The 27,307-nt window shown below is 47.7% G+C and overlaps 1 protein-coding gene across 1 annotated transcript in view; it reads right to left on the bottom strand.

Moving 5' to 3' along the window:
• Nucleotides 1-470: 470 nt before the first annotated feature.
• The window catches only part of SHC3 (SHC adaptor protein 3), a 131,770-nt gene continuing 104,933 nt past the window's right edge, over nt 471-27,307 (bottom strand). The window contains exons 8-12 of the mRNA XM_087444789.1: nt 25,104-25,254; nt 23,818-23,905; nt 20,467-20,625; nt 16,283-16,578; nt 471-6,038 (exon numbers count right to left, since the gene is read on the bottom strand). Of these exons, the coding sequence (XP_087300915.1) occupies nt 5,910-6,038; nt 16,283-16,578; nt 20,467-20,625; nt 23,818-23,905; nt 25,104-25,254 (823 nt within the window). The 3' untranslated portion in view covers nt 471-5,909. The remainder of the gene's footprint in view (nt 6,039-16,282; nt 16,579-20,466; nt 20,626-23,817; nt 23,906-25,103; nt 25,255-27,307) is intronic.

Genomic DNA, 27,307 nt, shown 5'->3' with positions numbered 1-27,307 from the left:
CTGCCACCCAGTAGGCAAAGCCTTCAGACTCCCCAGACCACCCGGGGCGCTGGCCTCCGAGGTCCTCTTGAAGTTGACCACTCCAGCCGTCAGCCTTGTCTCGATGCAGCTCCCTGTGTGTGTTCATTTCCTGCTGGATTTATATATATTTATATATATAACCTCATCCATTCACCTCCCTGTCCCAGGAGCCCAGCACAGTGCCTGTGCACGTGACCCAGTGCACAGACGGGGCCTAGGGAAGGCTGTGCCCATACACAGCTGCCCAGGGGAAGACAAGGCTTGGCTAAGCACGCCTGACGGGGACAGCTTCTGCCACGCGGGCCCCTCCCCATGCTCCCTCGCTGGCATCCCGGATGCTACGCGCTGCTGGATGAATACAGGACGTAGGTCTGGACCTGCCTGTCCCCCAAGCCCTGCTTCTGACCCCCATCCTCCTCCACCCTCCTGTCCCCTCCTCTCCTCGCCTTCCCCCACTGCCTTCTCTTCCCTCGTGTCCCTCTGTCATTACCCACAGTGGCCCCTGTGGCCCTCCTGCCCTGTTTCTGCTCCCTTTGCACTCAGGCCCCAAGTCCTGCAGCATCCAGACCCTCCTCTGTGCATCTGCGGATGCCAGGACATGTCAGTCCCCAAACTTTTCATTTGTCCTTGTTAGTTAAAATACCCAGGAGGAGTCCCGAGTGCAGATCGCCCGGCGGTCCTGCGTGTGCACACGTACCGTACAGACGGCAGCACGTGCATCGCCGTCAGTGAAGGAATGTGTACGTGTGTGTATGTACATATGCAATTGACATTCACAAGTCCTGGTATAAAGATGCAATTTTCCTGGCTGCTATAAAATGTGCCAGTTTTAAAACTGTGCATTTGTTGCTTGCAAACTTATAAATATGTATAAACCCCATTATAAATAAATTGTGGCTGGCAGATGGCATTTTATCTGCCAGCAGCCATTGCATGGACTTATAAATGCTTATTAATCCTCCACCTTTAAGCTCCCAGCATGGACCCTGGGGTCTATGACATGAAGTGGCCTGAAAACGTAATCATAAATTAGGGGGGAAGACATCAATAAGGGCAGGAAGGGCTGGCAGCTCCCACCTGATGGAGCTTCTCAAAGTCTAGACTGCCCGCCGGCATCACTTGCGATTTATTAGAAATGCAAATTCTCAGGCCCCCGCCAGACCTGCTGAGTCAGGGACTCTGGGGAGCACCCTGATGGCTCTGACGCTGCCTTCCACCCCATCTGCTTAGCGTGAAGGCTCATCTCTCTGCCGGAGGACTCCCCAGCTCAGGGAGTGTGCCCAGGTGTGCACAGGGCTGGCCAGGACATTGTGGCTGGAAACAGCTTCCACCAGTGCTGGGCAGGTGGGTAAATGCCCAGCGCCCTGCCCGCCCCGTGGGTCGCTCTGAGGTGTGTCCGGTCCTCCCCCCGCAGCCCCCAGAGCGATGAATTACCCACATCCTGGTGACTTGCCGGTCACGCCCTCCTCGTCAGCTTCTCTCCCTTCCCCACCCCTGGGTCATCACCCAGAGACACGACACACACTCAGATCCTCTCTCGGAGTCTGTTTCTTGAGGACCCCAAACTAAACAGAGGACTAGAAACACTTCCTCGTCAGTGTGAGTGACACGCTTGCACGCGTTTGGGAAGGAGAGGGAGAAAGGCAAACCCAAAGAGGGAAGAGCTACTTGCCACTTTCCACCGGGGGCTGAGCTTTATGTACAAGCCCTCAAGGACCCCAATAAGTCCTGCAATCTGTCCTAGATTCAGCCACTGACCCTCCAGGACGTCACCTGGCTCCAGCTTCCTCACTGGAAAACGGGTCCCTCCAGCTGCACCGCCCCATGCCACTCCCTTGCTTGTTGTTCTCTGGGGCCCGTGACAGTTCACGTTCTGGCAAGGCGGTTTCTCCCCTTCACCATGCTCAGGACCCATTTTTAAAGTTTGCCTACAGAACCAGAGTGTTATTCTAAAACCCAGGGCCAAGACTTGTCTGCGTCCTGCGGTTACTATTTTTAATCTTTCCACAATTCTTTCCACTTCCCATCGGGCTGTCACCACTCACAGACGGGCATGTGTCGATGGCAGCCGTATGTACTCCACCGACGAGACAGAGCCGGTGCGCTGCTGCGAGTGCAGCCCTGGGAAACGCCTGTCCTCCGCGCTTATACATACTCACCAACCCCACCCCCTCTCATGACGGGGACCGCACAGCCCCGAAGTGCAGGTCACCAGCCACTGCCCAGAGAAACCCAGCAACCAGCGCGAGGCCAGGCGGCTCTGTGCGGGCAGGAGCCGAGGCTGGACGGAGGCGTCCACCCACTGCGGCACTGTCCAGGGAGCCTGTCCGAGGAAATGTGGGACTGGCCTTCACGTGGCGACTGGTCAGGGGCATCTTCAGGACCCCAGGACGGGCACAGAGCCAGGAGACACATGTTGACAGTGTCCCTAGCACTGAGGGCGCCCATTGAGGGGCCACACAAGTGCTGCTCCATCCACTCCTCCTCCCCCGGGTCTGCCCTTCCGTCTAAGCCAGGCCTTTTTCTCCGCACACGGCTCGTCACTTTGGGTCCTCACTGGAAATCATCTGTGGTGCCCCCCTCCAGCGGGAGACCCTCAGGGCACCACATGTGCCCCAACTGGTCTTTTGTCTGGCTACCCCAACACCCAAGATGGCCTGAAACAGAATCGTTGCCCAGATGAAACACAAGTCAAGGCAGAGGGGGCAGCTGCTCCTTTGGTTTCTCAAATACAACAAGCCCAAGAGTGAAGCTTCAGCACAGGGTTTAGACTGGGAGTTGTCTGAATGCCTGTTGTCTGTCAGGCTGCCCGCGGGCCGTCCAGGCTCCCTGGTCGTCAAGCATCCAAGCTGATGAAACCAGCGGTGAGCAGCCCCTTAGGGCCCTGTGGGCTCTCACCAGGATGCGAGTATCATTTGAAGGACAGCTAATTCACACTGGATGGTGTGTAGGGGGGGCATGTGTGGTGGTCCTCAGGGCCACGCTGAAAGGGGGGCCACTGTAGACTGCAGGACCCGCCTTGCACTCCTAGCACCCTTGGAGGAGGCCTGGGTTGAGTTGGGGGTCCATGAGAGGGGCAGCAGGCCCTGGGCTCCGTGGGCCCAGGGTGGCCCGGCACAGGGCACAGCCACCGTGCCCTGGGAGCTGGAGGTCCTGGAGGGCATAGCCCTGCCCAGACAGGGATGCCGTCCCAGAAACCACGGGAAGAGACCCAGGCTGGGCAGGGAGCAGCCCTGTGGCATCAGCCTGGGAATCCTGAACTCCGAGTGCAGCAAAGTCGGGAACACTGCAAGAGGGGAACAGCTCTGCTGCCTGCCGACCGCATGGCCTTGAGCAAGGGGGTCACAGATCTGAGCCTCAGTTTCCCCATCTGTGAGTGAGGCTCACAGTAGCGCCCACCACAGGGCACTGGAAGGAAGAGGTGAAATGACTCACGTGAGCTCTAACACGCTTTACAAACCGGCAGGAACAGGGATTGGAAAGTCGCCGCCCTCTGCTCTGTCTCAGATCTGCTTGCTGACTTTTCCCATCGGCACTGTTCCTCTGTAAGCAATCTTGTCATCTGAGCTCAAAAATACACATTTTGAATTAATATTGAAACAAATTTGATCCCCCAATACTTTTAATTTTCTAAATTGATTACCATGCAAAAAAACATGATACATATTGCTTGTCACCACGGAGATAAACATGACTTCATAGCAGAGAGCTACTAAAACCACAGATTACCATTTCTCACATCCCCAAGAGGAAGAAGAAAGCAGATCAAACGTCCAGGCGCTCACGGTTCTGAACTCTCGTTTCCTAATTTGCTATTGCCCTTAACATCAGCATCTTGGCCTCACACAGCAGGGCATGCAAGACTGCTGGACGCAAAGTCGTTTCATCCATTTTTATGTGTGTGCTCACTCACACACAAAGAAGGACCAGGTGTCCTCACAGAGGTCAGACCCTTATGCACGCCTGCAGGGCTGCGGGCCTCCAGGAGCTGGAGGGCTAGGATGCTCTTGCAGTCACCCCAAAGTCTGCGATGTCGCAGGGCAGGAGTCTGAGCCAGCTCTGCCTCGCATCCCCGTTCGGTGCCCACTGCTTCTGGGTAACTTGGAGCAGGGTATCCACACTGCTCCTGAGACAGAACCGTTCCAGGAAGAGGCAGGGTGGTCTAGATTAACTTCATTCTACTGCAGAACATTCTAGAAGACTGAAGCCCCTGTCAGCTTGGATTCGCTGGACCCTCAAAGGGCAAAAACTCCACAGAAGGCTATATACAAAGCTTGAACCTGCCCTGACGCATCGTCACCCATCAGCTCTATCCCATCCTTTCATCCTGGCCACACACACACCCACAAAGTAGAAATGGGGTTTGCACACTTAGCACTAGAACTTTGCAGAATTAGTACTCATCAGAATTTTTAAAATCTACCCTTAGCTCCTCATTCTCGAAGCATCATATTTATGACTAACCGACTCAGTGTGCATGGAACGTCTTTCCGTGGCACTGATCTAGGGGTGTCGCACACCACGGTGCTTCACTGGGACAGGAGCCAGCGCTGCATCCATTGGAAGACGCCAATGAATGAATGAATCCTTCTATCTTTTAACAGACAGCCTCTGTTAAATCACATGGTAATCTCAACCCAGATATTTCTTAAAAGTCATAAACATCATCAGCTTCCCAACACCCAACACCCAATGGGAAATCACAGGGTTTTATCTCAAAGGAAGGAGCCAAGACAAAGTACTGCGTGGGGCACCTGCCCTTTCCATGGAGCAACGGTAAACTTGCTGTAGAGACAACCACTCATTCTACCCACCAATGGTTCCAGAAGTGGAACCTCAAATTCATTCCCCCAACTGCTGAGCCTGGGCCCCAGCTTCAGGCAAACGTAGACCCAGGAGGAACGGCCGACGCGAATATCTCCAGGACTAAACCCTGAGCACACGTGTTTGCATCTGTCCTCAGCATACCTCGTACACGAGCTTTTTCCTCTACTGACTATAAGGGGGGACAATTTTACTAGCAGCTACCACAGCAGCCTGTAAGCAGCCCGTTGGCTAGAAGGACATACGACCAAGACTCTGCCCCCACCACCCCTGTGCACGTACTCGTTTGGTCATCACACGGATAAAAACAAGGGAAGCATTTGCCAGTCAAGATCCTGATCAGAGAGGCTTATTTTGCGCCATAATTGGCAGTACAGTGAATACCCAAGAACCCCTGGACAACAGGGCTCGGGGGGACAGCACGCCTGTGGTCAGCACAGCCCGAAACAGCTGGCGTGACGCCTGCTCCTTCGTGCAGCTGCACGAGCCGTCTGCTGCTGGAAACCCGTGCACACAGGTGCGAGGCAGAAGCCTGGGAGTGAGGACGAGGCCACCCGCGTCCCGACGGAGGGGCGGCCATGAGGACCGGCGCTTGTGACCTCATCCTGTCACAATTCCGTGATTATTACCGACCCTCCTGCTGGCTTCTGCTCCTCATGTTGTGCTTATTGGGTAAAACTGCAGGTCACACCTTCCCAGTGGAATTTCCCATGGAATGGGTCAGCTGAAGAAAGTTTTTGCCTGGACAACTACAGTCTACCTTTTTTTCCATTAAAAACATACAGCACAGAACATTAATCTTACATCTTTCTTAGTCTTAAAAAATATAAATATAGAGGGCTAATTTATACAGGATGTATAGGTATGTACACCTTTAATATGCACATGAGAAATCGGAAAAGTTTATGAAACTTGCACTTGTCAGAAGGCTTCCTCCTGGAGCTTCTGAACAGGGCTCTGAGCCTGCACACAGCTGCCTGAGCTCCAGAGCCCGACACCCATCTGCCAGGAAGAGCCGAGTCTCCCTGACCAGGGCGCAGGGTCAGGACAGGGCGGCTGGCGGGTCACAGGTTCCTCTCCACCGGCTGCTGCAGGCAGAGCTCGCTCCCGGCGGAGACGATGGGCAGGCTGTTCTCCAGGTGGTGGTGGATGAGGTGGCTGATGCTGTCGAAGACCCTGTCCTTCGTCCGGACCTGTGAGGGACGCGAGGGAAGGTTAGCACGACCCACAGGCAGGAGAAAGAGGACACACTCCACTCGGAGTCAGCGGGTCATCTGAGCTGGAGGGGCAGCCTCCCCAGCGCTCCCCAGGCTTTCAGAGATGGTGTCTGAAAAGTCCCCAGTTACCTTCCATGACCAGTCAATCCAGTCCGATCCTCTGTTCACCCCTCCAGAACTGAGCCACAGTCTACCCCTGTCCTTCAGCAACTAGGGGCCATGGTGAGCTCCCCAACCTCTGCCAGCCTTCTCTCTCCTGCTTCTCTCCCCCCTTACAGGATCCATCGCAGAAACCTCTGTCCAGCCGTCCTGCATCACCCCACTGGGGTCTGCAGGACCCCGTGCCCCTCCCACCTGCAGGCCTTTGCATGGTGGACCCGGGTCCAGAACATGCTTCTTCCACCTGGGAGCCCAGCTCCACCTCCATGTCAGCACCTTCAGGTCATGTCCCTTCCTCACCACCCCTCCCCAGGCCAGCCCCCAGCATCCTGACTCCCCACCAGGAGGGAGCCCCTAGTTCTTTGAAGGAGCTTCAAGTTCCCACTGGAGGGTGAGCCTGGCTGCGACGGAGGGACAGTGCTGCACATTCCTGGTCGCTCAGTTCTAGAGCCTTGTACAGTGCCTGCCCACGAATTTCTCCTGAATGAATGAATGCCTGGGATGGGGGTGGTGTGCCATGAGGCGACTCACTGCTTCCCTCTGCTTGCTGACCTGTGTCCTGGTCCCTGGGGTTCCCCAGCCTCCCGAGGTGAAAGACTTGTACACTGAAAACTATAAAACATTGTCGAAAGAAATTAAAGAAGACATAATAAATGGAAAGACATCCTGTGTTCATGGAAGACTTAATATTGTTAAGATATCAATACTACCCAAAGCAATCTACAGATTTAATGTAATCCCTATCAAAATCCCAACAACATTTTTGGCAGGAATGGAAAAATCCCTCCTAACATTCATATGGAATCTCAAAGGACCAGAATAGCCAAAACAATCTTGAAAAAGAAGAACAAAGTTGGAAGACTCATACTTTCTGATTTTAAAACTTACTACAAAGTTACAGTAATCAAAACAGTATGGTACTGGTATAAAGACAGACATATAGACCAATGGAATAGAATAGAGAGCCCAGAAATAAACCCTCGCCTATATGGTCAAATGACTTGGCTAGGGTGCCAAGACCATTCACTGGGAAAGGACAGTCTCTTCAACAAATGGTGCTGGGAAAACTGGACATCCACATGCAAAACAATAAAGATGCACTCTTAGCTAACACTATATACAAAAACTAACTCAAAATGGATCAAAGACCTAATTGTAAGACCTAAAATTACAAGACTCATAGAGGAAAACACAGGGCAGAGGCTCCAAGATGTTGGATTTGGCAATGATTTCTTGGATGTGACACCAAAGGCACAGGCAACAAAAATAAATAAACAAATTGGACTTCATGAAAATTTTAAAATTTTGTACATCAAACGACACTATCAACAGAGTTAAAAAGCAACCCACAGAATGGGAGAAAATATTTGCAATTCATGTATCTGAAAAGGGATTAACATCCAGAGTATAGAGAACTCCTAAAATTCAACAGCAAAAAAATCAAACAACCCAATTCAAAAATGGGCAAAGGACTTGAACCGACATTTCTCCAAAGAAGATATACGAGTGGCCAATAAGCACATGAAAAGATCTTTAATATCACTGATCATCAGGGAAATGCAAATCAAAACTACAGTGAGATACCACCTCACACTCATTAGGATGGCTACTATTAGAAAAAGAGATGGGGCTGGCCCGGTGGCGCAAGCGGTTAAGTGAGTGCGCTCCGCTGCGGCGGCCCAGGGTTCACCGGTTTGGATCCCGGGCGCACACCAATGCACTGCTTGTCAAGCCACGCTGTGGCAGCGTCCCATATAAAGTGGAGGAAGATGGGCACGGATGTTAGCCCAGGGCCAGTCTTCCTCAGCAAAAAAAGAGGAGGGTTGGCAGATGTTAGCACAGGGCTTATCTCCTCACAAAAAAAAGAAAGAAAGAAAGAAAGAAAGAAAAAGAGAAAACAGAGAATAACAAGTATTGGCAAGGATGTAGAGAAATTGGAAATTTTATGTACTATTGGTAGGAATGTAAAATGGTACAGCTACTGTGGAAAACAGTATGATCATTTCTCAAAAAATTCAAGATAGAATTCCCATATGATCCAGCAATTCCACTTCTGGATATATACCCAAAAAATTGAAAGCAGGGTCTGGAAGAGATAGTTGTACACCCATGTTTATAGCAGCATTATTCACAATAGCCAAGGCCTGGAAGCAACCCAAGTGTCCATTGCAGATGGATGAATAAACAAATGTGGTCTACACATACAATGGAATATCACTCAGCCTTAAAAAGGAAGGAAATTCTGATACATACTACAACAAGGATAAACCCTGAGGACATTATGCTAAGTGAAGTAAGCCAGTCACAAAAGGACACATAATATATGATCTCACATATATGAGCTCCCTAGAGTGGCCAAAATCATAGAGACAGAAAGAAGGATAGTGGGTGCAAGGGGCTAGAAGGAGAGGTGAACAGGGAGTTAGTGTTTAATTCGTACAGAATTTCAGTTTTGCAAGATGAAAATAGTTCTGGAGATGGGTGGTGGTGATAGTTGTACAACAATGTGAATGTATTTAATACCACTGAACTGTATACTTACAAATGGTTAAGATGGTAAATTTTATGTTATGTATATTTTGCCACAATAAAAAAAAATTGAAAAGAAGGAAAAAAAATGGGCAAAGGATCTGAACAGACATTTCTTCTAAGAAGATATATCAATGGCCACTAAGCATATGAAAAGATGCTCAACATCATTAGTCATCAAGGAAAACACAAATCAAAACCAGAGTGGTATACCACTTCACACCCACTAGGATGGCTAGAATCAAAAAGACAAACAACCAGCCAGCCTGGTGGCACAGTAGTTAAGTACTCACGTTCCGCTTTGGCTGCCTGGGTTTGCTGGTTCAGATCCCGGGTGCAGACCTACACTGCTCATCAAGCCATGCTGTGGTGGCGTCCCACATACAAAATAGAGGAAGATTGGCACAGATGTTAGCTCAGGGCCAATCTTCCTCACACACACCAAAAAAAGACAGACAGTAACAATTGTTGGTGAAGATGTGGAGAAATCAGAACCCTCACACACTGCTGGTTGGAATGTAAACTGGTGCAGCTGCTCTGGAAAACTGTCTGGCAGTTTAAGTGATTAATTATAGAGTTACCATATGACCTAGCAATTCCACACCTAGGTGTACATCCAAGAGAAATGAAAACATATGTCCACACAGAAACTTGCACATAATGTTTACAGCAGCATTATTCAGGATAGCCAAATGTCCACTAACAGACTAAGCATAAATAAAACGAGGTATATCCATAAATGGAATATTATTGCCATAAAAGTGAGTGACATACTGACACATAAACTACAACATGGATAAATCTTGAACACATTATGCTAAGTGAAAGAAATTAGGTACAAAGTCTACATATCATATGAAAGTCTAGAATGGAAAAATCCATAGAGAGAGAAAATGGATGAGTGGTTCCTGAGGACTGAAGATGGGAGGATAGGGAGGTGGTAGCTAGGTGTTATGGCATTTCTTTTTTAGGTGATGAAAATGTTCCAAAACTGACTGTGGTGTTGGATGCACATATCTGTGAATATACTGAAACCATGGAATTGTACACTTTAAATGGGTGTGTATGTAAATTATATCCCAATAAAGCAGTTTTAAAAATCTCTATCTACCAGTTCATAGAAAATACCAAGGTCAACAGTGCCACAAGGAAGCAAGGACCCAAATGCCAATGTGGGATATCCTGCAGACGAGCATCTGGGTGCTCGGACAATTCAGCGGTGCGGGCAATGGCGGGAGAGCCGCAGTGGAACAAGCAAGATGCACCACATGGATCATGTTTGGAGTCTGATTCCAACAAACATACCATAAAAAGAACATCTTTGAGCTAATCAGGAAAGTTTGACTATGTTAGGTGGTTATTTTTAATTTTATTGAATATAACAATGATGATATGTTGTTGATGTTTTTAAAGCGTCATTATTGGTAGAGATGCGTGCTAAAGTACTCACAGGAGAAATGCAGGAAGCCCGGGATATGCTATAAAATACTTTGGAAAGCTCTTCCCTCCCCTTCCTCTCCTTCCTGAACCAACAACTAGTCCAAAAGCCAAGCAAGCTAGGTGTCTGTGCTGTGAGGGCAGGGTAGTAGCCACGATGGCCCCTAAGGGGAGCCTGGAGTGCAGGCAGAGTGAGGCGAGTGCCCACAGGATGGACGGCTGGCCCAGGGTGTGGGAGGCATCTGTGCCAGGAGGAAGGCGGGCAGCCCAGCATGGATGTCAGAGCCGAGGAGGGGAGGGCACGTATGTGCGAGCATGGAGGAGTGTGGGGTCAGAGAAGGAACGGGGTGAGGAGGAGCCCAAGTGGGGACTGGCTGGACAGAGAAGTCGGAGCCCAGGCCGGGTGAGGATGGGGAGGCAGCAGCCACGACGGGAGATGCATTATGTAGAGGGGAGTCCATCAAATAGGTGAAAATATGAAGGGTAGTGGGAGTCAGGTTTCTATTGCTGGAGGAGGGGGCTATGAATGTGGAAAAGGGAAAAAGTAAAGTGAGCCCTGTGATATCAGAGCGGAGCTGGAAGAACCATCGTGAACTCATGTTTCTAATCTACACAGAGAATAGAAATAGACATAGAAATAAATGTGTGCTCATGTGTGTGTGTACACTAATTCTGTCCACGTGGAGGGGGAGTGCAACTCCCTACCAGCAATGAGCACACGTAGTGCCCAGGCCTTGGTCTCCTCAGGAAAAAGAGCCAGCCAGGGCTCCCTCGGGGAAATGGCTGGGCGCACGACCAGGGCAGAGGAACACAAGCCCGTTACATTGTTTTCTATCAGAAGGAAGAAGATGCTGAAAGAGTAGTGACAACGTGTCAAAAGGATGCAGAAGCAGCTTGAAGGAGCATCAACACATATACAGTAGCCGGTGATAACCCACTGAATGAAACAGGAACCACAAATCCACACCGACAAGAACAGATAAATGAATGGATTGAAAGTTTGATTGGCAAGAGTGTATTTCTGGAGTTTCAAAGTACCTGGATCCCTGAGCCACCCAACCGAGGACCAGAGGGGCCAGGAGGGCTGCCGGGCACACACAGGCTTGCGTGAGTGGGGACAGAGGCTCTGTGGGTCAAAACACATTTCACCAGAATTCACATTTTCTTTGTTACAGCAGCACAGCCTAGACTGACAGACACAAAGGGCTTTATTAAGTGGAGGGATTGGAGAAATTTCTTTTTTCTTAATTACTCTCAGAATAAAATAAAAACCTAATAAATGTGAGGTGGAGGCACTTGTCACTGTTTTGTGATTTTGTGAATGCAAAGCCCCGGTATGTGCTCTCCAACGTGCCACAACCCGAGACCACGTCAGTGAAGCCCGTGGAACCCCCGCCACGGTGTGGCAGCAGCTTCTTCAGAGGCACAGGCCCCTCACTCCGCTGTCCTTCAAGTCCAAAGGCCGAATCAACGTCTGATGACTCAGGGGATAATTTTAGACACAAGTGGGCTGACTGAATGGTTCTGAAGATGTTGAAAAGAAACAAAAGTGCTCCAGACTCGTCTCTGAGGCTGCTCCACAGACCCGCCCTGGCCTCTTTCCAGGTGCTGCTTCAGGGCCAGAGTCTTCAACACTCCCCAGAGCGCAGAGCCCCACCTCACCCTGTCCCCAAGGTCGCAGCCACCCAGGGCCCTCATCCTGAACAACGGGTGCACAGCAGGAAGGCACAGAGGTTGGTCTACTCTGGGGTAAACTTAGACACAGACTGTTTTGCATCTTTGTTTCTCTGAGTAATCTGTTCTGCCAAGTTTCCCCCGTTATAGTCAGGGACCAACCAATTACCATGAAAATCAGATGAATAAATATTAAAGAGAATGTGTTCATCGTCTATTTTGGTGTCCTCACGGCAAGGAGGCGACATTACATTTTTAATTAAGTCTTTCATTTCCATTTTCTTTTTCAGCTAAAGCTGTCCTCTGTTGGATCAATTACACTAGAGATCAGATCCGGCACAAAGCCCCCCCAAAGAACAGTTATTAGTAGGCGTGACTTACAAATTTTCTCAACCGTACTACAAATTTCTTCTCCAAAATTGGAGTCATCTTGACAGCGCAGCCTGGGGTTTGGCTTGCGCCGACACCTGGTTTCCCCGCGAGACCACACTGCATTCCCTGCTCATCTTCCGCACGCTCTTGTCCTGGCTGGTGAATGTATGATACATTGATAGTGGTATAAATCTTTTCTTAATCACCCTTTTGTCTAAAAAGACTGAGTGAACAAAAAAATTCATCATTTTTCATCTATAAGATGGTGTAATTTAGCTAAATTTTAACTTTTCATATTTTAAAAATACCTAAAATTTTCAACTGAAATATTTCTATTCTCATAGAATTCTGTGGTTCTTTTCTCTCCTATTTTCTTTTAGGTAACAACAACTGAATTAATAGACAGCCTGTGCAAATACAAGAACTCTGGACTGTTCTGTTTAGAAAACCTTATTTGTGATTCTACCTCTGCACGTAACCTGTAGTGCCTCATGTCCCTTCTCGGGCTCTCAACTCCTAACCTGAAAAAGCCAAGGTTGCTCTGTGTACTCACTTGTCCACGCTCCTTGAACACCTACTGTGTGCCGGGCCCTATCCAGGTGCTGGGGGATCTGCACTGAACAAGACTGCTCCCCTCGTGAGGTTATAGTCTGGGGGACCAATTAGTAAACAAACTAGCAAATAAACGGGTGTCTGTTTGTGATAAGTGCTTCAGGGTAAAACTAAATCAGGGTAAAGAAATAGAGGGTCTCCAGGGGCTTCTATTTGAGATAAGGTGGTGAGGGAAGGCTCCTCTGATTTGGAATCATCCCAGCTCATTGTAAGGGGTGAGTGTGACCCCATAATTCTGACGCCCAAAGCAGATGAGCGCCCACAAGTGACAGCAGCAAGGACAGCAGGATGGATTTCACTCATGAACAGCGACTGAAAAAATCCTAAAGAAAATATTGGGCACCCAAACCCAACAACGGATTTCAGGTTTCCTATGTCAGGACCAAGCAGATTTTACAGCAGGATGCAACATCAGAAAACTCTGCCTGTGGAATTCCCCCCATTAATGGACCTAAGGAAAGAAAAAATCATAGTGTTATCTCAAAAGATGCTGAAAAAGCATTTGATGAAGTTCAGTACCTACACAGGAGAGAAGTAATTAGGTAATTAATATGGATGAATTCCACGAGAGCAGAGGTTGTCCTTTTAGGTGGTTCAAGGAAATATCGCAGGTGCCAAAAACAATGCCTGGATTTAGAAGTCCTTCGGTACACATTTGTGGAGTGGATGAATGAATGAATGAATGACGTCCTTTAGGCTGATAAGGACAATCTGCTAAAAGCTCACATCATCCTTAATGGAACAAAACCTCAGTCCCATTCAGGTTGGGAACAGACACAGGTGCCCTCTCCTGGCCCACGCTCCAAGGCGCCCTGGTCTGCACACCGGGGGGCTAGAACGTGCGAGGGCAGGGGTTGGAAGGCAGGACACAGGACCGTCACTGTCTGACGTGGCATGACCACTCTTCCAGTAAAACCACCGCAATCAGCAAAATTTCTGGGCACAGGATCACACCACAGTCCTCACCCTGCCGCAATAACTGTTGAGCAAAAGTAACCAGAAACAGACCACTTACAAGAGGAACTAAAACCAACACTCTAGGAAGTAACCTAGCTAACAAAGGAAACAGAAGAACTTTCTGGAGAGAATTTTAGAATTTTAACAAAGGACATCTCAAAACTAAATGAGTGGAGACTTACGCTGTGTTCATGGATGTGATGACTTAGTATTGAAATATCAGCTTTCCCCCCAGTGAGTCTGTAAGTTCAATGCGAGTCCTATCAAAACCCCAGCATGTGTTTTTGGTGACTTGATAAACTGAATCTAGAATCAGAACAGAGGAGAATAAAGGTCTGAAAACAGCTAAGAGAACTTGTAAAAAGGAGAATCAGAGGAAACAGTCACACACCAGATATTAAGACGTTTCAACGCCGTAAGGACTAAACAGTGTGGGACTTGTACAAGACATAAACTGTCAGATCAACAGGACAGAACTGAGAGTCCGAAACAGACCCACGGGCCTGAGAACTTGGTATGTAACACCAGGATCATCCGTGCCACAAGAAAAGACGGAGTGTTTGGTAAATGGTGATGGAAAAATGGGCTCACTACATGGAGATTTTAAAAATGTTGGGTCCCTATCTTATATCATCTTCAAAAGTAACTTTGGTTGGAATTGAAACATAAATGTGAAAGATAAGACTATAAAGCTAATAGGAGAAAATATAGAAGAATACAATATATCTGTGATTTATAGATGAGGAAATCTTTTAAAACTCAAAGCCATAAGTCGTAAAGGAGAAAACTGATGGATTTGGCTACATTCCAAAGAAAGACGTCTATTCGATGAAGAACGTCACAGACAAAATTATCCAATGGGTGAAAAAGCGGGAAAGCACATATGGAAATTCGATGGCCGAAAAACTCAACAAGAAAGACCAATAAGAGGATCAATGGGGAAAGATCGGGACACAAAATTCACAGGAGAACCTGTTGATGATGTGCACAGCAAACACGAAGCGTCACTGCACTCCACACTCCCACCAGATCAGCAAAACGAGAGCGAACATCAGGGAAGAGGAGGATGTGGACCCTCACGCTCTGCTGCCGTGCACATCGGTAGTCCAGCCATTCTGGAAGCAAATGAAACCCTTAGCAACATTAAATGTATGTACATCCTGTGACCAAAATCTGAGATGTGCCCCAGAGAGACCATCACGGTACAAGGGAAACATGCACGAGGGTTTGTAGCACCTTAGAAGTCCTTCACGAGAGAGCGCAGAAGTGACGTGTGGACCGCGGATACGGGGAGCCCCAGGCAGCACAGCACACCCAAGTAACGATTCCGGATAAGAAAGCACCACGGACGGAGCTCAACAACAGGAACCGAAGGGGAAGGAAAGACATGATATGGGATTTGTGGAACAATATCACGTCTGTAAATTTCTAAAATGCACAAACACAAAATACATATTTTCCCTGATGTAAGTAAAAAAATCCACACAACTAAAGAAGGTGGCTGGGAGGTTAGACATTACGTTCATGGGAGTGGTTGCCCAGGTGGAGAGGGGACGAGGACGCACAGAGACGGATGTCTCGAGAGCTGAGATGTGCGGGCAACTCAGTCCAGACACCTGAGGTAGCAAATTCTCTCAGGTAACACTGCCTCCCCACCCCCCCTGCCCCCAGACACACACAGTGAGATGGAGTTCAAATCCAGCTGAAGACTAAGGCTTCATCCTACCCGTCAATCAACAAATGCAAGGTTCTTATCCACTCTAGGTAACTCCACCTGCTCCTTTGTTTCACTGCAGTAAAGATTTTAAAGAGCAATCCTGGAATTTATTCAACGGTTAGGTAAATGTAATTGTATTTACTAAGCTTAGCAATTCTTGGACTGTGCCAGGGTGCAGGCGAATCTATTTATTGACGAGAAGATGGGGTATTCAGTCAAACCCACAGAGTGACTCCGACACAGCCGTACTGCCAGGAACAGTGAACTCACCGTCACGAAGCATTACTTCCCCGAGTGGGAAAGCCAGAGGCTAATTAACAGGGGGTTTATTTACTGCTTCATCACATTTTATCACCTAAGAATGAAAACCTCAGTGATCCAACTTTTAGAGATATTTGAGATAAATCTTAAAAGCCCAGGAGCCCCATATTTCCTTGTCCACTATGAGTGTATTTGGAAGGAAAACTTCCTCAGTTTTTGTATTTATCTATTTTAAAGGACGTGAGAATTAAGGCCTTCGGCCTGGGCCCTGGCGACTTTCCCTGTTGTATACCTTGCACAGGGCCCTGACTGTGGGCTCCGTGGCCCGGCTCTGAAAGCATCAGTCCCCTGTGCCTGGGCTCCAGGGTCCTGGTGGAGCGAGCGTCAGGATTCCAGCAGGCACGTGTGGGTGGAGGAGGGAAAGTGGGCGCCTGGGCAGTGACTTGAGGGGAGGCCGTTAGAAGGGGGCCGGTGGCACAGGCCCCGCCCAGCCCGTGCTCACCGTGCCTTCTGGGTCCACGAGCAGCAGGTGCTTGGCGTGGCCGTCGTGCATGCCAGTGAGGACGAAGGAGCCAGGGTTAGTGGTGCTCTTCCTGACCAGGAAGTCTCCGTCTCTCTTCAGCAGCCCCTCGGCCTCCTTCCTGCTCATCTCTCCTTGGTACCAAGGCTCTGCTTTCAGCTCTTCCAGCATCTTGGCATCCGGGGCCCTGGGGGAGACGGGGCTGAGGCACTCGACCGAGGCCGCCTTGCTCAACACAGGCCCCAAGGACTGGTTCTTGAGAGCATCTTCAAAAGGTTCTGCCAACAACAAGTCAATCCCAAGAAGAGCAAATGATAAACAGAACAATGTGAGAGATGCAAACGCAAAGGCAACTTCTACCAGAATAACGAGCTAGAGAAAAATGACTGGCTGCTGATACAACGAAAATCATCATAACAAGCATCTGAAGCATAGCCCAGATCTTGGCATGACTCTTTCTGATGAGTCTGCTTTCGCAAGACAGCCAGGCGTGTGCCTTGTGCCAGGGATTCAAGCACACTCTTGTCTAGCTGGTTAGAATGACTTCATTTTTGCACACTGCAAGAGGCCCTGCACATTACATGCCATCTACTTTCTCTGGAACGTCGGCCAGCCTCTAACAAATCTGTTCTCTTCTGAATAAAAGCCTGCCAATACCAAAGGATGTACACGAGGAAAAGACAAGTTGCAAGGCTTTAATTTCATGCAAAACCTAAACCCAACCCATCAACTGTTTATTTCAAAATCTTTGTATCAGGCGAATTTTTAAAAGAGAAGAAAACTGACACTTATTGGGTGTCTTCTGTGTTACCTGCCCCAAGCCAGGACCTGAACTTGTTTCCCTGGGGAGTGTGTGAGTGTCTGAGATGGAGCTCACCTTCAGAGCACACTTCTCACTGCAGGGCATCAGTGAATGCTAAGACTGCCACTCTAACAGCAACAAATAGTGGCAAAAGAAGTCGCCAGGCATGCCTAATTAAACCTCAGTGTTCAATTTTCAAATAAGGTAACGTGTACAAAAGCACTCTCAAAAATGCACACAGTGCTACACAAGTGTCAGCATATGATTATCATCATATCGTTATGATGATAATTTAGGATCACACTGCTAACCCAGTACAATGCAAGACCACAAGAACAGGAACGGCTCTCCCCTGGGCACCACTACGTCTCCAGAGCCCAACATTCTTCCTGGGACACAGTTTGTACCCTATAAATATTCAATGAATGCTACACAATACGACAAGTTTGTCAAATGTTACTAGAAGATGGGCAGAAGTGAGGTGAATAAATGAAACCAAAATTAAGTCATTTTAACACTTGTTAAATCATTTACAGATGTGAGGAGAAAAAGAGGTTAAAACTATTGACTAAAATTATGTGTGTAGATTTTCTCCTTTTATCCTACTTTTTTCCTGATTACCTGGAGTAGTTAAAAATTTGTATTACACTGTTTCTGTACCATCACCACCAACACAATCATCATCACCAGCATCACCAACAGCATCATCACCACCATCACCATCATCATCACCAGTCTCAGCATCACTGTCACCACCGTCACCACCACCACCACCATCATCACCACCATTACCACCATGATCATCACCATCATCACCACCATCACCATCATCATCACCATCAGAATCATCATCACCACCATCACCATCATCACCACCCTCAGCATCACTGTCACCACCATCACCACCAACACCACCATCATCACCACCATTACCACCATGATCATCCCCATCATCCTCACCACCCCCACCATCATCACCACAATCATAATCATCATCACCACCATTATGATCATCATCACCATCATCGACATCACCACCATCATCATCACCACTATCAGCATCACTGTCACCATCACCATCATCACCACCATTACCATCATGATCATCACCATCCTCAGCATCATCATCGCCGACACCACCATCATCATCACCACCACCATCACCATCACCACCATCAACATCACTGTCACAATCACCATCATCACCCCCATTCCCACCATCATCACTGTTATCACCATCACAATCATCATCACCATCATCTCCAACACCACAATCACCACCATCACCATCATCATTATCATCACCATCATCACCATCACTATCACCATTGTCATCATCACCATCATCTCCAACACCACAATCACCACCATCACCATCACCACCACCATCACCATCACTATCACCATCATTACCATCACCATCATCATCACCATCATCTCTAACACCACCACCATCATCATCATATCCTGAATTATCATCACCATCATCACCACCACCATCATCACCACCATAAGCACCACCATCACCATCAGCACCAACATCACCACTGTCATCATCAACATCACAGCCCCCATTACCATCATCATCACCACCACCACCAGCATCACCACCACCATCAGCATCAGCATCACTATCAGCACCATTGCGATTACCATCAGCATCACCACCACCATCATTATTTAGCTATAGTGGTTCAAGACAAACAATAGAGTGCTGGATTTATTTTTTCCACACTCTTCAATAGATACTTGCCTCTCCAGGGCCTTTTGATTTTCTACTCTTTTGTCTAGTTTGGGGAGCAGGAGAAGAAATTAATGGAATAGAAAAGGGTGGTTCTGGTTCCCATTTTTCCCATCTCAAACCCCAGCACAATCTAATTCCCCTCAGGCTCCGGGGCCAGGAGTCACTGGTAAGTTGGTGAAATTAACCAGTGAAAATTGTCTGGCCATAAACACAACCACTGACTGGTAGTTGGGAGCTTTGGTTACAACTGGAACAGAGGCTCAGAGAGCCACCACTTTGCTCTGCATCTTGGGAAAGTCACTTCATACCTCTTAGGCTATTTCCACATTTTTTTAAATGAAGAGATTGGATTAGATGATCTTTAAGGTGCCTCCAGGCCCTGAGATTCTACAGTTCTTCTGGCTCTGGTGAGTACTGTAAGTCAGAATGGGGGTCAGTGTCTGGGACACCAAAGTGGCTGAGGAGAAGCAGACTTTGGTTGTCATGGTGCTGCCTAATCATAAAAGCACTCGACACTGTCCTCACCACATGCAACAGCACAAACAGCAAGTGTTGGACCAGCCGTAAACTTACTGACTTCTAGGAGTCTCTACTTCCTCCTCTGTAAAATGGTAACAGTAATAACAATAATAATAGTATCCACCTGCAGGACTGTAGCTAAAATTAAACAAAATAATAAGTGCCTAGCATGTGGTAGAAACTCATTAGATGCTGATCTCCTCTCCCTCCCTCTTCTGCCTGTAAAATTCTCAAGGAATTTGAAAGAGAAATTTGGGGACGTAAAGCTCTTGGTGAGTTTGGGAATCTCTTTCAAAACTCCTTAACCACAACTTCCATTTTCACTAACCAGTTCGTGGATGATTTGATTTCCTCCCTCTAAACTACGAGCACAAGGTTCATAATATCCCTCACACTACAGTGCTGTCAACAGTAGCTCCAAGTCACTCTTCTCATCCTGGTTTGTTTTTCATCAGAGCACTTGTCACCACCTGGTACTCCATAGTGGTTATTGAAGCTCTGTGGGCATAGAGACTCGGTCTCTTCTGTGTACCTGCGCATCCCCAGTAAGTAAAGCAGCATCTGACGCCCAGTCAGTGCTCAGCGGGGAGAAGCAGGGCGAGAAAGAGAGAAAAGTGAGAGGGAGAGCGAGCGTGTGCACGCACACTAGAGGGTGGACTGCAATGTCTGGCTTATGTGTTGGTCTTGCTCAACAGACTGATGGCTCTGTGAAAACAGGGCCCAGGCCACTTCATCTTGGCATCCATAGCAACCGATACAGTATTTGGCACACAATTGCCAACTAATATTTAAGGGAATAAATAAATGAGTGCATTTATTTATGTATATTGTTTGTCTCAACACATGTGCAAAGCTTCAAGGGGAAAGTCAGTTCCAAAGAGAGGGGATATTGCTTTGCCTCTGGACCACAGCCATCCCAAAGCAGAGGTTGGCCAAGTTCAAAGCCTTGAAAAGCCCAGCCCTAACCCAGGAAAGTGCAGCTAGTCATCACCTTAGTCAAAACCCCCTAGCAGAAAAGTCAATAGTTGCACAGATTTCAAAAAAAACAGTGTGAAAAGCAACCTCAAAAGAGAAGAAAACCAGAGGCGAATGGGAACCCACTCATGTCAAAGAGGTCTTTCCTTGGGCTGCTCTCTGCACTGCTGTCCGCGGCCGGGCCGGTCTGTGGCGGGACGTGCGGGGTGTTCACGTAGGTGGGGGCTTCTCCCATAGAGGCCACGTGCGTTTTCCCTTCTGGCACGCTGTAGACGTCCAAGGACCCTGCAACAAGAAGACGAGCCCTCCTGTCTCTTCTGGTGGTAATGCTGTTCACCCATCCGTAGTTGAGCACCCAGTGTTTCAGACACAAGCTCCTTCGGCCCATCGATAAGAAAATTCCTCTTGTAGATACCCTTGTGTTCTGGCCAGGATACTTTCCAGTCATTCCTGTCAAAACGGGACCTGCCAGTCCACAACGATGGACACCCGTGATGGTTAGGAGCCTTACCAAGACTCTGGGGCCTGCCTGACCTGGGCCTGGGGAACGAGCCAGCCACACCTGCGGCAGAAGCTGCCTCAATCTCCTCATCCCCTTTACAAAGTCCCCGAGATCAAATAACCCAGCAGAAGAGCAACAAGCCTTATTTTAATTGCTTTTTTTTTAAATCATAGGTGAACACTTTATAAAGTAAGTCCATTCCAGCAACGCAATGCAGGTGCTGTGACTCTTTTTAGAAAGTTAGTTCTTAACGACCTGAGACACGCACGGAGCCGGCCTTGCTGCCCCTGGCTCCACGCAGGAGGCCCAGGGTGGGTGTGATTGAGGACCCCCCTGCCCGAGACAGTGCCCCCATGGGACTTCCCAGCTGCAAGAGTGTGTGGAGGGTGGGCTAGGGAGTCCCTGCTGTTGTCACCTAAAGAGAGTGAAGGGTGTTGAGCAGGAACGCCTACAGGATCACCATCGGATTCTCTCTACGGTGGCCCTGTCTCAACACTCTAAGACACATTCTCATGGTCACCTCCTGACATTCACATGTTATCTTTCACCCGCTATGGGCGATGGGGTGTTGAAGCCAGCTCAACCCAGCTCAATCTAATAGTCAGCTCAGGTCTTTTTAAGAAGCTTTCCCCGGAGCCCACTGTAGGACTTTTGGCAGCACACCACTGTCTCCAGCCTGCAAGTGTGAGAAGGCAGGTGTCCTGCTAAAATCTCTTCACCAGGAGCAGCTCCAGCTGAGTCCTGACGGTGTCTCCTCCTATTCCTGAACACGATTTCCTTGTTTCACAGGCTGCTCCTGGGTCACACATCCTGCCTTAGTGACGGCTATCTGCAGCTCACGCGTGTGTATGTACTGCAAACAAATCAGTCTGTAAAAAGAAATTTACAAACTAATTTTTAAGAGGAGAAGATCAAAAACCCAATGCATAACCTTCCTGACGCTGGCCCCTCCCCACTCAGATGGTGCAGGTGCTGAGGGGGGGCAGGTGGACACACGCGAGGGCAGCGCCCAGAGTCAAGTGTCATTTTGGGGGAACAGCCACTAGCAGATTAACAAGGGGCATTCTTATCTGTTCTATGGAAAAAATATTTGCTGCTTTCAAATAAGAACTTGAAATTCTTGGGTCTGCCCGGTGGTGTAGTGGCATAGGGGTCACGCGCTCTGCTTTGGAGGCCTGGGGTTCATGGGTTTGGATCCCGGGCACAGACCTATGCACCACTCATCAAGCCGTGCTGTGGTGGTGTCCCACATAAAATAGAGGAAGATGGGCACAGATGTTAGCTCAGCAACACTCTTCCTCACCAAAAAAAAAAAAAAGAACTAGAAATTTATTGAGAGTTATGAGTCTCAAGTTCCAGGATGAGAACTTGCATGAGGCTCATTTTTGCCCTGGTCAGTCTCTTAACATTGTCTGTCCTTGATCGGGCCGGAATAACTTGAATTCAAAAAATGGCCTCATTTTTAAATAAATATGACATATTTTTCAAGAGAGTAAATATCTCATGTAAATAATGTGTCTGCTTTAGTTATCAGGAGTTACGATATCTCTGTGTACACAACTGTTATATAAACACATTTTAAGTGCATAGAGAGCAAAGACAAAAACATAGCGAAAAAGTGCGTCTGGGAAAGTTCTGACTTTGGGTTGCTATTTCCATCCTGTTTGGAGGCAGAGCCAAGTGATGGTTGTGCCAGGCCTTGTTTTCATTGACTGGGTAGCACGGATGGTCATCTTCCAGCTGCAGCAGGCAAGGCACGAAATTCTCTCACATGGGGAAATTTTTTTTTTTTTTTTAAGATTTTATTTATTTTATTTTTTGCCCCCAAAGCCCCAGTAGATAGTTGTATGCCATAGCTGCACACCCTTCTAGTTGCTGTATGTGGGACTCGGCCTCAGGATGGACAGAGAAGTGGTGCCTCGATGCGCACCTGGGATCCGAACCCGGGCCGCCAGCATCGCAGCGCGCGCACTTAACCACCAAGCCACAGGGCCGGCCCTCACAAGGGGAAATTTAAAGAAATTATTGTCATTTACTCCTTGGCACAAATGACAATAATGAAGGGAGATGTCTTAATGTTAAAGCAATAAAAGTTACACTGATATACAGAGAAGCGTAAACTGGATCTTAATTCACTTGCCACTCCATCTCCTTCAGACCCCCTACAGAGTTAGTAACCAAGGGCCCAGAGCTATTTGAAAGAGTTTTGAAAATGTTGGAGGAGGGAAAAAGTTTAAAATTAAAAGAAATATTTAAAATATACATACACACACATATCCACACATGCACATATACGTACACACCGAAACAACTGTCTAGAGAAGAGACTTATTAGCAGTTGGCAGTTGGTGCTTAGACAGTCATGTCCGAGTGATGTTTAATGTGGGATGTCGGTGCATGCTCATCGGTCTGATAAGATGTGGAGCGTCACCCACAAGCACCCGGGGCCTGTGAGGGACTTGTGCCCCTGCCGCCATCTCTGCCCCGGGTAGGGGTCACTCCGTTCCTCCTGAAGCTGACCTTGGACCGGGGAGGTGAGGTGAGGCAAGGAAGGGAAGCTACTGGGTCCTGATAGGAGCCCCGGGGGCTCAGCCCTGCTGGGGAGCTTAGGGACTGCAGAGAACACATGGAGAGTCTCCCAACCAACTCCAGCTTGAAATGGGTGCAGGTGCCCCTGGGGAGGTCAATTCCTCAGCCCCTCCCGCCAGAAAAAGGCCTTCAGTGGAAAGTGTCCAGGTGCACAGGGGGTGTCAGCTGGTGCTGGTGCCAGGGAGGCATCCTCTGATGTGGGGAGCAGCATCCCCCACCACTGTCGTTTCTGGTCCTGTGATCTGGTCACAACCAGCAGCCCCCTGCCCCACAGCAGGTATTTCTGGTGGGCTACTCTGCTCCTCTGTGGGAGGGGAATGGCCCGCTGGGGAGCACACTCGCTCTGTGTGTCTTAGGTGTCTCGCCCGCCGCACCTGGCCTCTCACCTTGCCTGACAGGTGTTTGCTGCCAGTCTTCACCAAACGGGTCTCCTAGGTGTCTCCCCTGGTAATAAGTTTGCTCATTTCCTGCAAACTAAAGAGAAAAAATTATCCTCTTCTCCTCTCCCCACCTTTGAAAGCCATGCAGAGGGAGTTCACTGGCGGGGCGATTGCCTCCCCAATCGCACCCAATTTTCCCTTGGTGCCTCACGGTTGGCATTCAGATTTGGGAAATAAGTTTGTGTGGGTGTGAGGAAGAGGCTGCATCTCACCAAAGCTGCACACACACCCCTTGTTTCCATTCCCCCACCCCCTCCCTAAGTGTGAAGGTACACTGAGCTCTCCACATGCAGCCACATGTTTCATCATGCCCCAAATAAGTCTGTTAGAGAGTTTCTATGAGCCAGAACATACTTCCCGCCCATAATCACTCACACCTGGGCAAGTCCACCAGTTGATTTCCTCCCAGTGTCAGAGCTATTTACACTTGATTTCAATGTTATTCTGCCAATCTTACTGGTGTCAATGTCATTCACATAAGGTCAGTGACATCAAAAAATTCCGTGTAACAGACTAGAGGTCCCATAACTCTAGAAAGCAATTGCCTTACTAGAATTTTGAGTTAGAGGGAAAATCAGAGAAATGAATAAAATAGAAAAAAATCATAAAATTCTCACCATTTTAAAGGCCTATATCCACTGTCTTTTCAGAGAACCTCAAGCACCCTAGGCCTTTTAAACGTCTTAGACTCTCTCTTCCTCTCATTAAGATCACAGTATAATGAGATTTGTTCTAGGATGGAGAGGGGATCCCTAGACTCATATCTCAGGAATCACAATAAAATTCCAAGGCATTTGACTAACGCCTTGTGGCGTTAAAACAAAAGTCTTCTTGGGGCGGCCCGGCGGCATAGCAGTAAAGTATGCACACTCCGCTTCAGAGGCCCGGGGTTTGCAGGTTCGGATCCCGGGCACGCACCGACCCACTGCTTGTCAAGCCATGCTGTGGCGGCGTCCCATATAAAGCAGAGGAAGGTGGGCACAGACGTTAGCCCAGGGCCAATCTTCTTCAGCAAAAAGAGGAGGATTGGCATTGGATTTTAGCTCAGGGCTAATCTTCCTCACACACACACAAAAAAAAGCCTTCCCTATTGGTCTGCTCTGTGAAATCCAAAGGGAGAAAGTTTGTGAGTTATTCTGTCAAAGACTGGACAGTCTAAAAATAAAATTGAAGAAAATAAAAGGAAATAAATTCAGTTAGCCACCAACCAAGGAAAAAAGCGTAAGACTTACCTGGGCTGTGTCAGGGGCGTGGGATCTGGCTTTGAGTCGAGCATCAACAAAGCCCCCTGGAGGAGGTGTCTTGCTTGGAATGCTGTTGTAGTATGGGCGGTCTGAGCCATCACTCTCCTCTTCATTCCAGGGCTCATCCAGACTCTGCATTCTGTTAAAAGAGAATTTTTAAGGGCTTTAGCCAAAAGTTGAGCTTTCAGTCAAAAACAACAAATCTAATAATTGATAGTACCTGTTACCCTGGAAAAGAGAGTTTAATCACTGTCCCCTCAACCTCTAGGTCTCAGGCACATATGAAAAGCAGTTGAGTGGTTTGGCCAAATATCCCTGCCTTATTGACAGTTCTACCTTTTGGAAAATTCCAGTCATATTTGAAACAAGAAAGAACTCTTTTTTTAAAAATACATTTTTATTAGGAAAGAAAGAATTTATATCTAAGGATAACCAGCTCCTCAAGGCACAGACATGTTTCAATAAGTCATGAAGTTTACCCAAAGCAAAATCAATGAAAAAAAATGGAGATTTAGTGAAATCAGGGAAAATGGCAAAGACCTCTAAAAATTTTCTCTTCCAGAAAAGCAACAAGAAAACTAGCAAAAAAAAATTTTTCAGGATCAACTTTTGAGAACCCTGGAAATTAATAACCAGAAGCTTGCAGAAACCTAAGGAGTGTTTATTAAAAAACAAACAACAACAACAAAAAAAACACAACTGTAAGAACAGCAGCTTTGTGGCATTTTAACTTGCCCTATTCTCATCTCCATGGTAGTCTTGAAAACCAAGAGCCCACAATCACAGTGAAAACCAGCAGCCTGACAGCCATAGGAGGGGGCAAAACAGCATTGAGTCTCCTTCAAAGCCCCATTCCCATTCCCAGAGAACAGTCATTATATAACCTGTCTGATCATTCCCTAGAAGACCCCACTCCCAAAGCTGTCTTTATTTGACCTGATTCAGAGCTTGCACAGGGAAAAATTCTTCTTCCCCAGGGACATTTGTCAAAAACAATTAGAGGCAATTGAGGCTCCCTGAGGCAGTGGATAACTTTTGAGGCAGAGTAGGCTAATCAAAAGTTTAAAAGGGGGCCGGCCCCGTGGCTTAGCGGTTAAGTGCGTGCACTTCGCTGCCGGCGGCCCGGGTTCGGATCCCGGGTGCGCACCGAGGCACCACTCCTCCAGCCATGCTGAGGCCGCGTCCCACATACAGCAACTAGAAGGATGTGCAGCTATGACAGACAACTATGTATTGGAGCTTTGGGGGAAAAATAAATAAATAAAATCTTAAAAAAAAAAAAAAAGTTTAAAAGGAAAAGCTGAAAAACGGGATTTCCACAGGAACTTTGGTAAGTTTCAACATATTTCCAGGAATCTAGAAGGCTACATGTATGTGTAGGGCTGTGTTCATGTCCAAGGATGTGTGCCTTCTCAGCAAAGATGTGAAAAGGCCCTACTTCTCACCTCTGGTTCACCTTGAAGCCTTGCACAAGTAGGAAGTGACAGCTAAGGCAGAGTTGTCAACTGCCTGGCTGAGTGTTGAAGGAGTGCCCCAACACACAAACAGATATGCTCAGCAAAGACTGGGAGACTTAATGGTTCCAGGCATTTAAGGAAATCTCTGTCTAATCATTGGCTGCCTAATAAGTGAACTGAGCAGAACTGTCAGTGGCCATAAATGATGAAGAATGTAGACTTTATGGATTTAGCTTTGAAAAGTCATTAAAACAAACAACCACAATAAACAGCAACAACAACAAATCCTGAGGGGAGAAATCTGATTTCCAGAGTTGACACATTATATTATTTAAAATTTCCAGTTTCAACAAAAAATTATGAGACATGCCAAGAAACATGTGCATGGCTCATACACACACACAAAAAGCAATCAATAGAAACTGTCCCTGTGGAAACTCAGATTTTGGACTAACTAGAAAAAGACTTTAACTTAGCTAATTTAAATATGTTCAAAGAACTTAAAGAAACCATGTACGAAAAAACTAAACATGAGAACATTGTCTCACCAAATAGGGAGTATCAATATAGAGATAGAAATTTAAAAATAACCAAATAGAAAGTCTAGAGTTGAGAAGTCTAATAACTGAAATAAGAAATCCACTAGAGGGGTTCAACAGCAGGTTAGAGCAGGCAGAGAAATAATGACAGAACTTAAAGATAGGTAAATTAAGATTATCCAATTAGAAGAACAGA

The sequence above is a fragment of the Ceratotherium simum genome, chromosome 20, assembly GCF_057802395.1.
Source record: "Ceratotherium simum simum isolate JZ-2026a chromosome 20, ASM5780239v1, whole genome shotgun sequence".
NCBI lineage: Eukaryota > Metazoa > Chordata > Mammalia > Perissodactyla > Rhinocerotidae > Ceratotherium > Ceratotherium simum.
This window is presented reverse-complemented; position numbering and strand designations above follow the sequence as displayed.